Raw genomic sequence first — 14,597 nt, forward strand, 5'->3', positions numbered from 1 at the left:
GTGTGTGTGTGTGTGTGTCTGTGTGTGTGTGTGTGTGTGTGTGTCTGTGTGTGTGTGTGTGTGTGTCTGTGTGTGTGTGTGTGTGTGTGTCTGTGTGTGTCTGTGTGTGTGTGTGTGTGTGTCTGTGTGTGTCTGTGTGTATGTGTCTGTGTGTGTCTGTGTGTGTGTGTGTCTGTGTGTGTGTGTCTGTGTGTGTGTGTGTCTGTGTGTGTGTGTCTGTGTGTGTGTGTGTGTGTGTGTGTGTGTGTGTCTGTGTGTGTGTGTGTTTGTGTGTCTGTGTGTGTGTGTGTGTGTGTGTGTCTGTGTGTGTGTGTCTGTCTGTGTGTGTGTGTGTGTGTCTGTGTGTGTGTGTCTGTGTGTGTGTGTGTGTGTGTGTCTGTGTGTGTCTGTGTGTGTGTGTGTGTGTGTGTCTGTGTGTGTCTGTGTGTATGTGTCTGTGTGTGTCTGTGTGTGTGTGTGTCTGTGTGTGTGTGTCTGTGTGTGTGTGTGTGTGTGTGTGTGTCTGTGTGTGTGTGTCTGTGTGTGTGTGTGTGTGTGTGTGTGTGTCTGTGTGTGTGTCTGTGTGTGTGTGTGTGTGTGTGTCTGTGTGTGTGTGTGTGTCTGTGTGTGTGTGTGTGTGTGTCTGTGTGTGTGTCTGTGTGTGTCTGTGTGTCTGAGTGTGTGTGCTGTGTGGTGTGTCTGTGTGTGTGTGTCTGTGTGTGTCTATGTGTCTGAGTGTGTGTGTCTGTGTCTGTGTGTGTGTCTGTGTGTGTGTGTGTGTCTGTGTGTGTGTCTGTGTGTGTGTGTGTGTGTGTGTGTGTGTCTGTGTGTGTGTCTGTGTGTGTGTCTGTGTGTGTGTCTGTGTGTGTGTGTGTGTCTGTGTGTGTGTGTGTGTGTGTGTGTGTGTGTGTGTGTGTGTGTGTGTGTGTGTGTGTGTGTGTGTGTGTGTCTGGTGCATGTGAAGTGTGTAGTTCAGTCTCGATCTGGACACAGAATATCACACTGTGATGCTCGTTTTTCTCTTTATAACAAACACAGACAGTTTCTGTCTTCTCGTGCCACAATATAACCCCCCCCCCCCCCAGCATGTTTTTGATGAGTTTTTCAGCATCCTAAAATAATTGAATTCCTCATCAGCATTTAATAAAGTTATTTCAACAAACTCAGTGCTGATACAGCATTAACTCAGCACGTGACCAATACTAATAAACTGTGATCCAGTCCAACACCACCACAGACATGCAGCTGCCACCTGCGACACACTTATTCGTGATGACACCAGCTTAGATTTTATCTTCTGTGAATTGAACTTTCCAACCAGCTGCAGGATGAATCACAAAATAGATAAAAGAACAAAAATGAACCGATGACCAATATTAATATTAATATTATAGCATTCTATTTTATTTCATTTTTGCCTTTATGAATTATACGTGAGCAGATTTCGTGTCGTCTTGATGATCCGATGTTCGTCTTCTCTAAACAAAGCCGGTGTTAATATGGCTGTTGGTCTCCATGGTTACAGTAACACCTCGAATGTGTGGTTTCTGCATTAGTGTAGGTTTCACACTCAGCCGTCATCGGTTTGTCCCTACACCCTAAACCCTACAGGAGTGCACAGTGGTGCACTACACACACCCACTACACCATCATGCAGCTCCATCATTATTAATCATATCAGGAGATGTTACTCTGTCTACGTTTAACACCTCCATGTCCGAAAGTCTGTCCTGGTTTGAAGGCTTCTCGTGACCCGGATGTTCGGTTCTGAGAGTTATATAACGCACTCGCTGTGAAATAGAAGTGAATATTATTCGAGTGTGAATGAAAGCTTCAGACGGAAATAACAGGGTTCCTTGTTTGTTACAGGGAAACAGTCATGCATGGTTTCCTGTTGAACAGGAAGTTGTGGTGGTATTTACAAATGAAAAAAATCATTGTTTGCCTCCACAACTGCATAATTGTGTCGCACTGTATGAGCACAGGGATAAAAAAACAAGTGCACAGGGTGGTGGGATTGTGACCCCCGAAGTCCCCTTCACATGCACTGAAGTTTTGCAAAGTGTGCAGTAAAGTTTGCAGTAAACCACAGAGTCGAGATACAATGAAGTAGAACAAAGCACAATGTCTGCTATCAAATCTCTGCACACATCTCTGTGTCTTTCTTACATTCCTCCTCATCCTGTTGCTTTTCTGACTCAGACTCAGTCACTGGCACTTTTTGGCCGTCCCAAGATTGATGGGGAACTGAAGATCTGCAATCCTGACAAGAAATCCAAACAAGACAGGTGAGCGACTCAGTTTTAGTGACTCTGTTTAAGCGACTCAGTTTTAGTGACTCTGTTTAAGTGACTCAGTTTTAGTGACTCTGTTTAAGTTACTACGTTTTAGTGACTCTGTTTAAGCGACTCAGTTTTAGTGACTCTGTTTAAGCGACTCTGTTTTTAATGACTTTGTATAAGCGACTCCGTTTTAGTGACTTTGTTTAAGCGACTCAGTTTTAGTGACTCTGTTTAAGCGACTCAGTTTTAGTGACTCTGTTTAAGCGACTCAGTTTTAGTGACTTTGTTTAAGTGACTCAGTTTTAGTGACTCTGTTTAAGTTACTACGTTTTAGTGACTCTGTTTAAGTGACTCAGTTTAATGACTCTGTTTTTAATGACTTTGTATAAGCGACTCCGTTTTAGTGACTTTGTTTAAGCGACTTAGTTTTAGTGACTCAGTTTTAGTGACTCTGTTTAAGTGACTCAGTTTTAGTGACTCTGTTTAAGTGACTCAGTTTTAGTGACTTTGTTTAAGTGACTCAGTTTTAGTGACTCTGTTTAAGCGACTCAGTTTTAGTGACTCTGTTTAAGCGACTCTGTTTTTAATGACTTTGTATAAGCGACTCCGTTTTAGTGACTTTGTTTAAGCGACTCAGTTTTAGTGACTCTGTTTAAGCGACTCAGTTTTAGTGACTGTTTAAGCGACTCAGTTTTAGTGACTCTGTTTAAGCGACTCAGTTTTAGTGACTTTGTTTAAGCGACTCCGTTTTAGTGACTCTGTTTAAGTGACTCAGTTTTAGTGACTCTGTTTAAGTTACTTCGTTTTAGTGACTTTGTAAAACGACTCCGTTTTAGTGACTTTGTTTAAGCGACTCAGTTTTAGTGACTCTGTTTAAGTGACTCTGTTTAAGTGACTCAGTTTTAGTGACTCTGTTTAAGCGACTCAGTTTTAGTGACTCTGTTTAAGCGACTCAGTTTTAGTGACTCTGTTTAAGCGACTCAGTTTTAGTGACTTTGTTTAAGCGACTCAGTTTTAGTGACTCTGTTTAAGCGACTCAGTTTTAGTGACTTTGTTTAAGCGACTCAGTTTTAGTGACTCTGTTTAAGCGACTCAGTTTTAGTGACTCTATTTATGCGACTCAGTTTTAGTGACTTTGTTTAAGTGACTCAGTTTTAGTGACTCTGTCTAAGTTACTTCGTTTTAGTGACTTTGTTTAAGCGACTCTTGAGTTTTAGTGACTCTGTTTAAGCGACTCAGTTTTAGTGACTTTGTTTAAGCGACTCCGTTTTAGTGACTCTGTTTAAGCGACACCGTTTTAGTGACTCTGTTTAAGTGACTCAGTTTTAGTGACTCTGTTTAAGCGACTCAGTTTTAGTGACTCTGTTTAAGTGACTCAGTTTTAGTGACTTTGTTTAAGCGACTTTTGAGTTTTAGTGACTCTGTTTAAGCGACTCAGTTTTAGTGACTTTGTTTAAGCGACTCTGTTTTAGTGACTTTGTTTAAGCGACTCCGTTTTAGTGACTTTGTTTAAGTTACTTCGTTTTAGTGACTTTTGAGTTTTAGTGACTTTGTTTAAGCGATTCAGTTTTAGTGACTTTGTTTAAGTGACTCAGTTTTAGTGACTTTGTTTAAGTGACTCAGTTTTAGTGACTCTGTTTAAGTGACTCAGTTTTAGTGACTCTGTTTAAGTGACTCAGTTTTAGTGACTTTGTTTAAGCGACTTTTGAGTTTTAGTGACTCTGTTTAAGCGACTCAGTTTTAGTGACTTTGTTTAAGCGACTTTTGAGTTTTAGTGACTCTGTTTAAGTTACTTCGTTTTAGTGACTTTTGAGTTTTAGTGACTTTGTTTAAGCGATTCAGTTTTAGTGACTTTGTTTAAGTGACTCAGTTTTAGTGACTCTTTTTAAGTGACTCAGTTTTAGTGACTGTTTAAGTGACTCAGTTTTAGTGACTGTTTAAGTGACTCAGTTTTAGTGACTCAGTTTTAGTGACTCTGTTTAAGCGACTCAGTTTTAGTGACTCTGTTTAAGTGACTCAGTTTTAGTGACTCTGTTTAAGCGACTCAGTTTTAGTGACTCTGTTTAAGCGACTCCGTTTTAGTGACTCTTTTTAAGTGACTCAGTTTTAGTGACTGTTTAAGTGACTCAGTTTTAGTGACTCTTTTTAAGTGACTCTGTTTAAGTGACTCAGTTTTAGTGACTCTTTTTAAGTGACTCAGTTTTAGTGACTCAGTTTTAGTGACTCAGTTTTAGTGACTCAGTTTTAGTGACTCAGTTTAAGCGACGGTTAGCTACAGTATACCACACTAGGCTGTTGCTACACCACTCTTTATACTCTTTATTTTATCTGTTTAATCCCTCATTGTTTTGACGAGTTGTTCGTTATCTTGGAGGCTGCTGAGCCCAGTGCTGTGTTTATCCCACAGTAACACACTGACCATTCTACAGTTCATTATTCATTGGTTACAAGCTGCAGCTCGGTTTAAAGTGCCTCACAGTGCTGACTGACGCCGTGTGTGTGCAGGTATGCCTTTCTGTTTGATAAAGCTCTGCTGGTGTGTAAGAAGCGCAGTGGAGAGAGCATGGAGCTGAAAGAGCTCATCGACCTGCAGCACTTTCAACTGAGAGACGAACCGTCTGGAGACAAAGACAACAAAAAGGTGTGTGTGTGTGCAGTGTTTGTGTGTGTGTGTATGTGTGTGTGTGTGTGTGTGTGTATGTGTGCAGTGTTTGTGTGTGCGTGTGTGTGTGTGTATGTGTGCAGTGTTTGTGTGCATGTGCGTGTATGTATATGTGTGCGTGTGTGTGTGTGCAGTGTGTGTGTGTGTGTGTGTGTTTGTGTCAGCTCACTGGTATCAACCTTTCCTCTGTGTGTGTGTGTGTGTATGTGTGTGTAGTGGACACACACCTTCTTGCTGATGGATTCCTACGGTCAGGGTGGTTATGATCTTTACTTCAAGACCCGTGAGCTGAAGAAGAAATGGCTGGAACAGTTCGAGATGGCTCTGTGAGTGTCACATTTTAGATAAACTAGATCTCACAGAACAAAACTGTGGAACACTTCACACCACAGTGAGATACTCAGATCTCACGTCTCCTTGTTCTCGTCCAGGTCCAACATGAGTCCAGAGAACAGTACGGTGAATGGCCACGACTTCCAGATGTACTGTTTTGAGGAGACCACTTCCTGTAAAGCCTGTCAGATGTTGCTGAGGTAAAATGAGCAGTAGATGTGTGTAATCTGTCTGGTTGGTGGGATTAGGGAAAAAATCTCATTTGTTAGATTTAAATGAGCTTCCTGTGGTTTGATAGTGAGCAAGAAGCATAGATGCTAAGATGCTAAAGAACATGCTTTGATTTGGCAGTAGACGAAGTCTGATGAAGCTGGAGGTGTGAAGATTGTGTATCTTTGTGGTCTTTCTCCTTCAGAGGAATCTTCTACCAGGGTTACCGCTGCACTCGCTGTAAAATGGCGGCCCATAAGGAGTGTCTCGGACGAGTTCCAGCGTGTGGACGCAACGCAGGTCTGATGATGTTCTTTTGTCTGTGTAGATATTTAATCAGGGATGAAACAGAATCTTACTTTTTGTGTGTGTGTTTTTTCTTCTTCAGATAACTCTGTGAAAAAGGTCAGTTTTTCACACACACACACACACACACACACACACACACACACACACACACACACACACACACACACACACACACACACACACACACACACACACACACACACTGAGACTAAACCTATCACAGTGCATTATGGGATGTCGCAAACACACTGTATATTAATGCGGAAGCAAACGGCTAACAAAACTTATTAACACGCTTTTGTCTTCCTTTAGAGCAAGTCGAAATCTCAGAGACAGACTAAACCCGGTAAGTTCACACCTCACATCTGCCCCGACTGTAACCTGCCCTCCCTCGCCCAGTTTCACACCTCTGTCACATCACAGATCACATTTTAGATGACTTCAGGAGATATTATGGAAACTTCAGGAGAAAGTTACCTGGAATTTTACATCGTTTCGTTCGATTGTTTTTGCTAGCAAGCTAGCGTTAGGACTGAAAATGCTCAGGACATCAGGTGCTTTAGCCTGTTAGCATTATCGATAAAGACTATCAACAGTTCTAATCACATTCCATTTGAACAGATTAGCACTCTAGCAAACATTAGCAATAAGTAGCTATTATGCATAATCGTTAGCATTATTATTATTATTATTATTATTATTATTATTATCATGCAGCTTTTTCCTCTCTCGCTTTCTCTCTCAGTTCTTCCTAAGATGGAGGCGTGTCTTGATTATTACGGCATGCCCCCACCCCCCGTAGCTTTCGGGCAACCGCTGCATCTCACTGCGGGTGATGTCATTGAGCTGACACGCGCTGACGTTGACCTTCAGTGGTGGGAGGTGCGACTTCACATTTTTTTTCTCATGCTATTTACTATTATTTTTTTGTTAATAGTTTCTTGATCTTAACATAGATAGAAAAGAACGACTGCTATCGGGAAATAAGCATCAGCATGATGATGCTATGTGGGTGATGACGCCACACATAAGTCATGAATTCAGACACCGGTGCAATCTTTTACTTAATGATAAATAAACCTGTGAGAATATATTCAAATTTTTCCCAAGTAAGCATGACACAACATAGCTAAGATAGCTTTAAGTTACTGCTCCGCTTACTAGTTTATTATTTTACCACAAATGTTCACATGAAGAGTTCACATATCTGAGCTAACATAGCATAACAAACAGTAACTCATGATGAAGACTTTATTTATTTTAGCAAATCAGAATATTCGATTCTTTTTGACTCTCTGCAGTTTTTTTTTTTTTAAATGAAAAATAAATAAATAAATAAATAATGACTACGTACAGTTAGCGCTTATGATTCTAGTAAAATATCAGTCAGGTTTGCGTGTGTTAGCCTGCTATGTGCGTTAAACTGTTCTATGTGTTGCTAGTAATAATTGAGAGAATTTTCTCCAGAATTAAAGTGTATTTTACTGTTTTATTTAAAATAAAAGACCCCCTTTGCCCGCTAGAACTGTGTTAGCGCTTAGATTAAACATCCTTCGGTGTTTAAACAAAAAACAAGCAAGATTGCATACATAGAAACTTCTAGCCGCTGTCCTGCTGAAGTGTTGAACGAATGCTGAATTTTTTATTATTGAACAAACGAACTTTAGCGTGTTTACGGTTAACTGTAGTGAAAATCTCTTTGTAAGGATTATAAATGAAGCGGGAGCAGTTAGCATCGTCGGCGATTAGCTTTACTTCGCGTTTTGGGTATTTAAAGTGACTTCTGCTTTGTCCACCACAGAGCCCTGATTTCCCTGAGAACAGCAGTAAAACCGGTCAGCTTTTCAGTTTCGGTTCATCTAGAAAAAGCTGCGGTTCAGCACTTTAACATCCTCTTCTGGTCACTGACATCTGAGTGATGTGTTACTGCAGGACATCTCGTTTTCTCCTCAGATACATCGCATATAGTTCACTGCTACAATGCTACCAGTACCAGTTTATACCAGAAAAATAATCTCCTCAACACAATCTGTTTATAAAGAAAAATGATCCCCAGTGCGGTTAAATCATTTATCTGAAATCATTTATATGAATTTATTAGCAATTTACTATTTAACAAAATATTTAAAATGTACTAAATTAATCAAATAATGTGATACGTCTCAATATAAAATGTTCATGATTCATGAACTGGATTAAACATCTATCTATCTATCAAGCAACTGATAATGTTAGCACTAGCATTAACATTAAACCGCTCCAGATTCCTATCTCACTATCATTAGCGACAATAAATAATATATATGCAGATTATATTTTATCATGTTCATGTTAGCATTAGCATTAACAACATACACTCTCTGAACTTTCACTAGGGAAATCTGAAGGTCTTATGGGTATTGAGTCATTTTGACATTAAGTGATTCTGCCTGCAGCAGAAAATTAGGGTCGATTCAGTGATTTATTGAATCAATTACACATTAAGTGACACTTTGAATCTCTCACATCAGATGTCACTGATTCACTGAGTTATACATTGTGTGCACTGAACAATTCTCGCTATTCTAATCTCTTAAATCGAGTTCTATCTGTTTGTGATCAAGTCACTGATTCATTGAGTCAAATATGTACTGAGTGACTCTTGAAGCCTTGTGAGTGCAGTGTGAAGTTTTTACCCCCAGTTCAATATGAAGAAATCAGTGTATCTGTAAAGCATCTTTACTTTGGCAGTGAAGTTTAACAGATATTTATACAGACATGATAGGATGTGATGTGAGTTTTTAGGACACATTAGTACATGAAAAACTGTGGTCTGAAAGGACCACAAACCAGATAAAGATCAGGTTCCCACACTGAGATGTGACTCAGATGTAGTTCATGTCTTATACATTAAAGTTGTTTTGTTACAGATACAGGAAATATATAGAAAAAGGAAAATGCCACAAATGTGTGTGTGTCTCTGTGTGTGTGTCTGTGTGTGTATGTGTGTGTGTGTGTGCGTGTGTGTGTGCGTGCGTGTGTGTATCTGTGTATGTGTGTGTGTGCATGCATGTGTGTGTGTGCATGTGTGTATCTGTGTCTGTGTGTTTGTGTGTGCGTGCATGCGTGCGTGTGTGTGTATCTGTGTCTGTGTGTGTGCGTGCATGTGTGTGTGTGTATGTGTGTGTGCGTGCGTGCATGCGTGTACGTGTGTGTGTTTTAGGGCAGGAATCTGACAGTCGGCGAGGTCGGCTGGTTCCCCTGCAGCAAAGTTCAGCCCTTTTCACCAGTGAGTCAACCAAGTGTCAAATTAATGAGCTACTTAACACTTAACACTTAGTTCAGTAGCTAACACTTAACACTTAGTTCAGTAGCTAACACTTAACACTTAGTTCAGTAGCTAACACTTAACACTTAGTTCAGTAGCTAACACTTAACACTTAGTTCAATAGCTAACACTTAACACTTAGTTCAGTAGCTAACACTTAACACTTAGTTCAGTAGCTAACACTTAACACTTAGTTCAGTAGCTAACACTTAACACTTAGTTCAATAGCTAACACTTAACACTTAGTTCAGTAGCTAACACTTAACACTTAGTTCAGTAGCTAACACTTAACACTTAGTTCAGTAGCTAACACTTAACACTTAGTTCAGTAGCTAACACTTAACACTTAGTTCAATAGCTAACACTTAACACTTAGTTCAGTAGCTAACACTTAACACTTAGTTCAATAGCTAACACTTAACACTTAGTTCAGTAGCTAACACTTATTGACTCTTTGAATCATTTCAACATGGATTCAGTATAAATTTCTTAATAATTCACTGAAGAGTGAAACAGTGAATCACTGAATCATTGAGTTGTGGAGAGTTTATAATGTTGACCATTTGTTGTTTTACTGCACACAGAGAACACCTCCTGACCTCACAGGATTTCACTGGTAAGAACCACACACGCACACACACACACACACACACACGCACACACACACACACGCACACACACACACAGACACACACACACACCAGATTATCTGTTACATATGTTCATCTAATCTTATTAAATCTAACCATTTCCCCCACTATGGTAAAGCCGCATTGTGTGTGTGTGTGTGTGTGTGTGTGTGTGTGTGTGTGTGTGTGTGTGTGTGTGTGTGTGTGTGTGCGTGTGTGTCACAGGTTTGCTGGTAACATGGACCGCTCTGAGGCCAAGAGTCTCCTAATGCCTCGGTCTGATAGTACATTCCTGATTCGCCAAAAGGACGGAGGAGAGTTTGCCATCAGCATCAAGTAACTCTCTCTCACACACACACACACACACACACACACACACACACACACACACACACACACACACACACACACACACACACACACACACACACACACACACACACACACACACACACACACACATACACACACACACAAACACACACACATTTATTTTACGTATATAAACAGTCTAAAAATACACTTTCTCTCTCGTTGTGTCTCTCAGGTTTAATATGGAAATCCGACACATTAAGATCACTCTATCTGAAGGTCTCTACAGAATCAACGACAAGAAAGCATTTAAAGGGCTCATCGTAAGTGAACATTACTACACACTACTACACACTACTAAAAAAGAAGAAAATGAAGAAAAAAGAAGAAAAAGGAAGAAAAAGGTACGAAAAAAGGAAGAAAAAGGAAGAAAAAAGAAGAAAAGGAAGAAAAAGGAAGAAAAAAGAAGAAAAAAGAAGAAAAAGGAAGATAAAAAGAAGAAAAAGAAGAAAAAGGAAGAAAAAAGAAGAAAAAAGAAGAAAAGGAAGAAAAAGAAGAAAAAAAGAAGAAAAATGAAGAAAAAGGAAGAAAAAAGAAGAAAAAGGAAGAACAAAAGACGAAAAAGAAGATAAAAGGAAGAAAAAGAAGAAAAAAGAACGAAAAAGACAGAAAAAGGAAGAAAAAGAAGAAAAAAGAAGAAAAAGGAAGAAAACGGACGGAAAAAACGAAGAAAAGGAAGGAAAAAGTGACGAAAAAAGAAGAAAAAATAAGAAAAAGCAAGAAATAGGAAGAAAAATGAAAGAAAAAAGAAGAAAAAGCGAAGAAAAAGGAAGAAAAAGAAAGAAAAGGAAGAAAAAAGGGGGAAGGAAAAAAGGAAGAAAAAAGAAGAAAAAAGAAGAAAAAAGAATGATAAAAAGAAGAAACAGGAAGAAAAGGAAGAAAAAAGAAGTAAAAAGATAGAAAAAAGAAGAAAAAGGAAGAAAAGGAAGAAAAAAGAAAAAAGGAAGAAAAGGAAGAAAAAAGAAGAAAAAGAAGAAAAAAGAAGAAAAGGAAAGAAAAAGGAAGAAAAAAGAAGAAAAAAGAAGAAAAAGGAAGAAAAAGAAGAAAAAAGAAGAAAAGAACGAAAAAAGAAGAAAAAAGAAGAAAAAGGACGAAAAAGGAAGAAAAAAGAAGAAAAAGAAGAAAAGGAAGAAAAAGACGAAAAAGGAAGAAAAAGAAGAAAAAGGAAGAAAAGGAAGAAAAAAGACGAAAAAAAGAAGAAAAAGGAAGAAAAGGAAGAAAAGTAAGAAAAAAGAAGAAAAAGGAAGAAAAAGAAGAAAAAAGAAGAAAAAGGAATAAAAAAGAAGAAAAAAGAAGGAAAAAGGAAGAAAAAAGAAGAAAAAAGAAGAAAAGGAAGAAAAAAGAAGAAAAAGAGACAAAGACGAAAAAGGAAGACAAAAGACGAAAAAGGAAGAAAAAGAAAAAAAAGACGAAACAGGAGACAAAAAGACAAGAAGGACAAAAAATAAGAAAAAACAGCACAATACTAAACAATAAACAACATTAATACAAAATCTACACATACTACACAATACAACACACTACTACACACCAATACACACTACTACACACTACTACACACTAATACACACTACTACACACAATACACACTACTACACACTACTACACACTAATACACACTAATACACACTACTACACACTAATACACACTACTACACACTAATACACACTACTACACACTAATACACACTACTACACACTAATACACACTACTACACACTACTACACACTAATACACACTACTACACACTAATACACACTACTACACACTACTACACACTAATACACACTACTACACACTACTACACACTACTATGCACTACTACACACTACTACACACTAATACACACTACTACACACTACTACACACTAATACACACTACTACACACTAATACACACTACTACACACTAATACACACTACTACACACTAATACACACTAATACACACTACTACACACTAATACACACTACTACACACTGATACACACTACAACACACTAATACACACTACTACACACCAATACACACTACTACACACTACTACACACTACTACACACTACTACACATTACTACACATTACTACACACTACTACACACTACTACACATTACTACACACTACTACACACTACTACACACTACTACACACTACTACACACTACTACACATTACTACACACTACTACACATTACTACACATTACTACACACTACTACACACTACTACACACTACTACACACTACTACACATTACTACACACTACTACACATTACTACACACTACTACACACTACTACACACTACTACACATTACTACACACTACTACACATTACTACACATTACTACACACTACTACACACTACTACACACTACTTCCCTTCCCTACTCTTTCTTTGTTTCTGTTTTAATGCACCAATTTAACTTCATGAATGATTTATGTGTGTGTGTGTGTGTGTGTGTGTGTGTGTGTGTGTGTGTGTGTGTGTGTGTGTGTGTGTGTGTGTGTGTGTGTGTGTGTGTGTGTGTGTGAGATGGAGAGTTTTAGATCAGTGCTTCTCATTTCCCTATTTCCATGTTTCTGATACCAATAGAAATGATTTATTTATAAGTTTCTATGCAAAGTTTCCACACAAACTAATTATTCGACTCATTCATTCTGAGTCACTGAGTCATTTAGAATCTGTGTTATTCTCTGGTTTCCACTGACTAACCACTGGGCACTTTGCTGACTCGTCACATACTAAATGATGGGTAATGACGTGTCTTTTACACACTAAATTACTCCTTATATCTCTTGTTATTAATCCAACAACTAATTTAAAGATTCCTCTAGATACTGTGTGACTCTTCAAATCCATCACTGTCTCTGCCTGGATTAAATCCAAGATTCATCGATCCACTGGGTCATTTAGATCATTTGAATCTCTCCTCTTTGACTCTTAATGTAGACTCATGACAAAGCAATGACTCACTGAATAATTCAGACACCAAGTGACTCTTTGAATCAATCTCTCTCTCTCTCTCTCTCTCTCTCTCTCTCTCTCTCTCTCTCTCACTAACAGGAACTGGTTTATTATTATCAGGAGAACTCTCTGAAGGAGTGTTTTAAGGATGTGGACACTCGTCTGCTGATTCCTTACAAGAATCCAGAGCAGAGTGTGTCATCACACTCACCCCAATACACACACACACCTACCAGAGGTAACATACAGTACACACACACACACACACACATATACACACACACACACACACTTTTATATACACATGCAACCGATATGAAAAATAGAAGAAAGAGTCATGCAGGAGAGCCACAGTGAGTCTCTGCACCTTTACCACAACCTTTCAGTGGGATGAGTTTATTTTCTAACACTTTAGCCTGCAGAATCATCCAGCGCAGTGAAGATGATGATAAACACACAGGCAGTGAGTCATGTGTGATTTACTCTCCTGAGTGCTCTCTGTTGTGGCCTGGAGCGAATGGTCAGGTTTTAGCTGACAGTCTGTTTGACAATGTCTAGTTTCGCCACTCTATAGACACGGTTCTGTCGCCTGCGACGTTCCTGCGACTTCCATCTTTTTAATCTCAGGTCTGCTTTCAGGTACACAGGGTGGTGTAGGAGAAATGGCACGTATGCAGCATGCTCTGATCAGAGATCTGTGTGAATGGACAGTTAGAGGAACTGATTGAGGGAAAAAGAATCATCACAACATGCAAGCTGTGTGTGTACTGAACCGAGTAGTGCTTCATTAAGACTCTGTGAAGGAGTCGTTAATGCTGACTCACAGCACGTGGGTGCAAAAGATTAACACTTAGTGAGGGTGAGAAGTTTAATGCATGTACCATGAGTGAACTCAGAGTAGGTCTCTGAGAACAAAGAGACACTGAGTCCTAATGTGCTTTATGTAGATAACATAAAGGAAATGAACAAGCAAATAGCATGTGCCCAGCATAACTGTTCCCTCTCGTGGTGGTGTGGTAAAATGTCCCAGATGTACAGCGTGTGTGTGTGTGTGTGTGTGCGTGTGTGTTTAGGAATGAGTGAGCGATATTTTGGGACGGCTAAAGTGCGCTACGATTTCTCAGCACGGGATCGGACTGAGCTGTCTCTCAGAGAGGGAGACACAGTGAAGATCATCTCCAAGAAAGCACACAACGGCTGGTGGAAAGGAGAGGTTTATGGACGGGTAATACACACACACACACACACACACACACACACACACACACACACACACACACACACAAACACATACAGCAATTAAAACAATAACTGACAAATGCAACTGTGTGTGTGTGTGTGTGTGTGTGTGTGCGTTTGTTTGTGTGTTTATGTGTGTGTGTGTTTATTTGTGTCCGTGTATGTGTTTGTGTGTATGTGTGTGTATTTATGTGTGTCTACGTGTGTTTGTGTGTCCTTATGTGTGTGTGCGTGTTTATGTATGTGTGTGTGTATTTATATGTATGTATTTATATGTATGTATGTGTGTGTGTGTTTATGCGTGTATTTATA

The 14,597-nt window shown here is 39.1% G+C and overlaps 1 protein-coding gene across 1 annotated transcript in view; it reads left to right on the top strand.

Annotated features, from left to right (window-relative positions):
- The window catches only part of LOC113646616 (proto-oncogene vav-like), a 28,149-nt gene that overhangs the window by 12,892 nt on the left and 660 nt on the right, over positions 1-14,597 (top strand). Inside the window, exons 15-28 of the mRNA XM_047803202.1 lie at positions 2,182-2,267; positions 4,767-4,902; positions 5,140-5,249; positions 5,355-5,456; positions 5,672-5,766; positions 5,855-5,871; positions 6,088-6,121; positions 6,521-6,657; positions 8,978-9,043; positions 9,667-9,698; positions 9,937-10,047; positions 10,259-10,346; positions 13,146-13,284; positions 14,120-14,271. Coding sequence (XP_047659158.1) covers positions 2,182-2,267; positions 4,767-4,902; positions 5,140-5,249; positions 5,355-5,456; positions 5,672-5,766; positions 5,855-5,871; positions 6,088-6,121; positions 6,521-6,657; positions 8,978-9,043; positions 9,667-9,698; positions 9,937-10,047; positions 10,259-10,346; positions 13,146-13,284; positions 14,120-14,271 — 1,305 coding nt within the window. The remainder of the gene's footprint in view (positions 1-2,181; positions 2,268-4,766; positions 4,903-5,139; positions 5,250-5,354; positions 5,457-5,671; positions 5,767-5,854; positions 5,872-6,087; positions 6,122-6,520; positions 6,658-8,977; positions 9,044-9,666; positions 9,699-9,936; positions 10,048-10,258; positions 10,347-13,145; positions 13,285-14,119; positions 14,272-14,597) is intronic.

The sequence above is a fragment of the Tachysurus fulvidraco genome, chromosome 18 (assembly GCF_022655615.1).
Source record: "Tachysurus fulvidraco isolate hzauxx_2018 chromosome 18, HZAU_PFXX_2.0, whole genome shotgun sequence".
Taxonomy (NCBI): domain Eukaryota; kingdom Metazoa; phylum Chordata; class Actinopteri; order Siluriformes; family Bagridae; genus Tachysurus; species Tachysurus fulvidraco.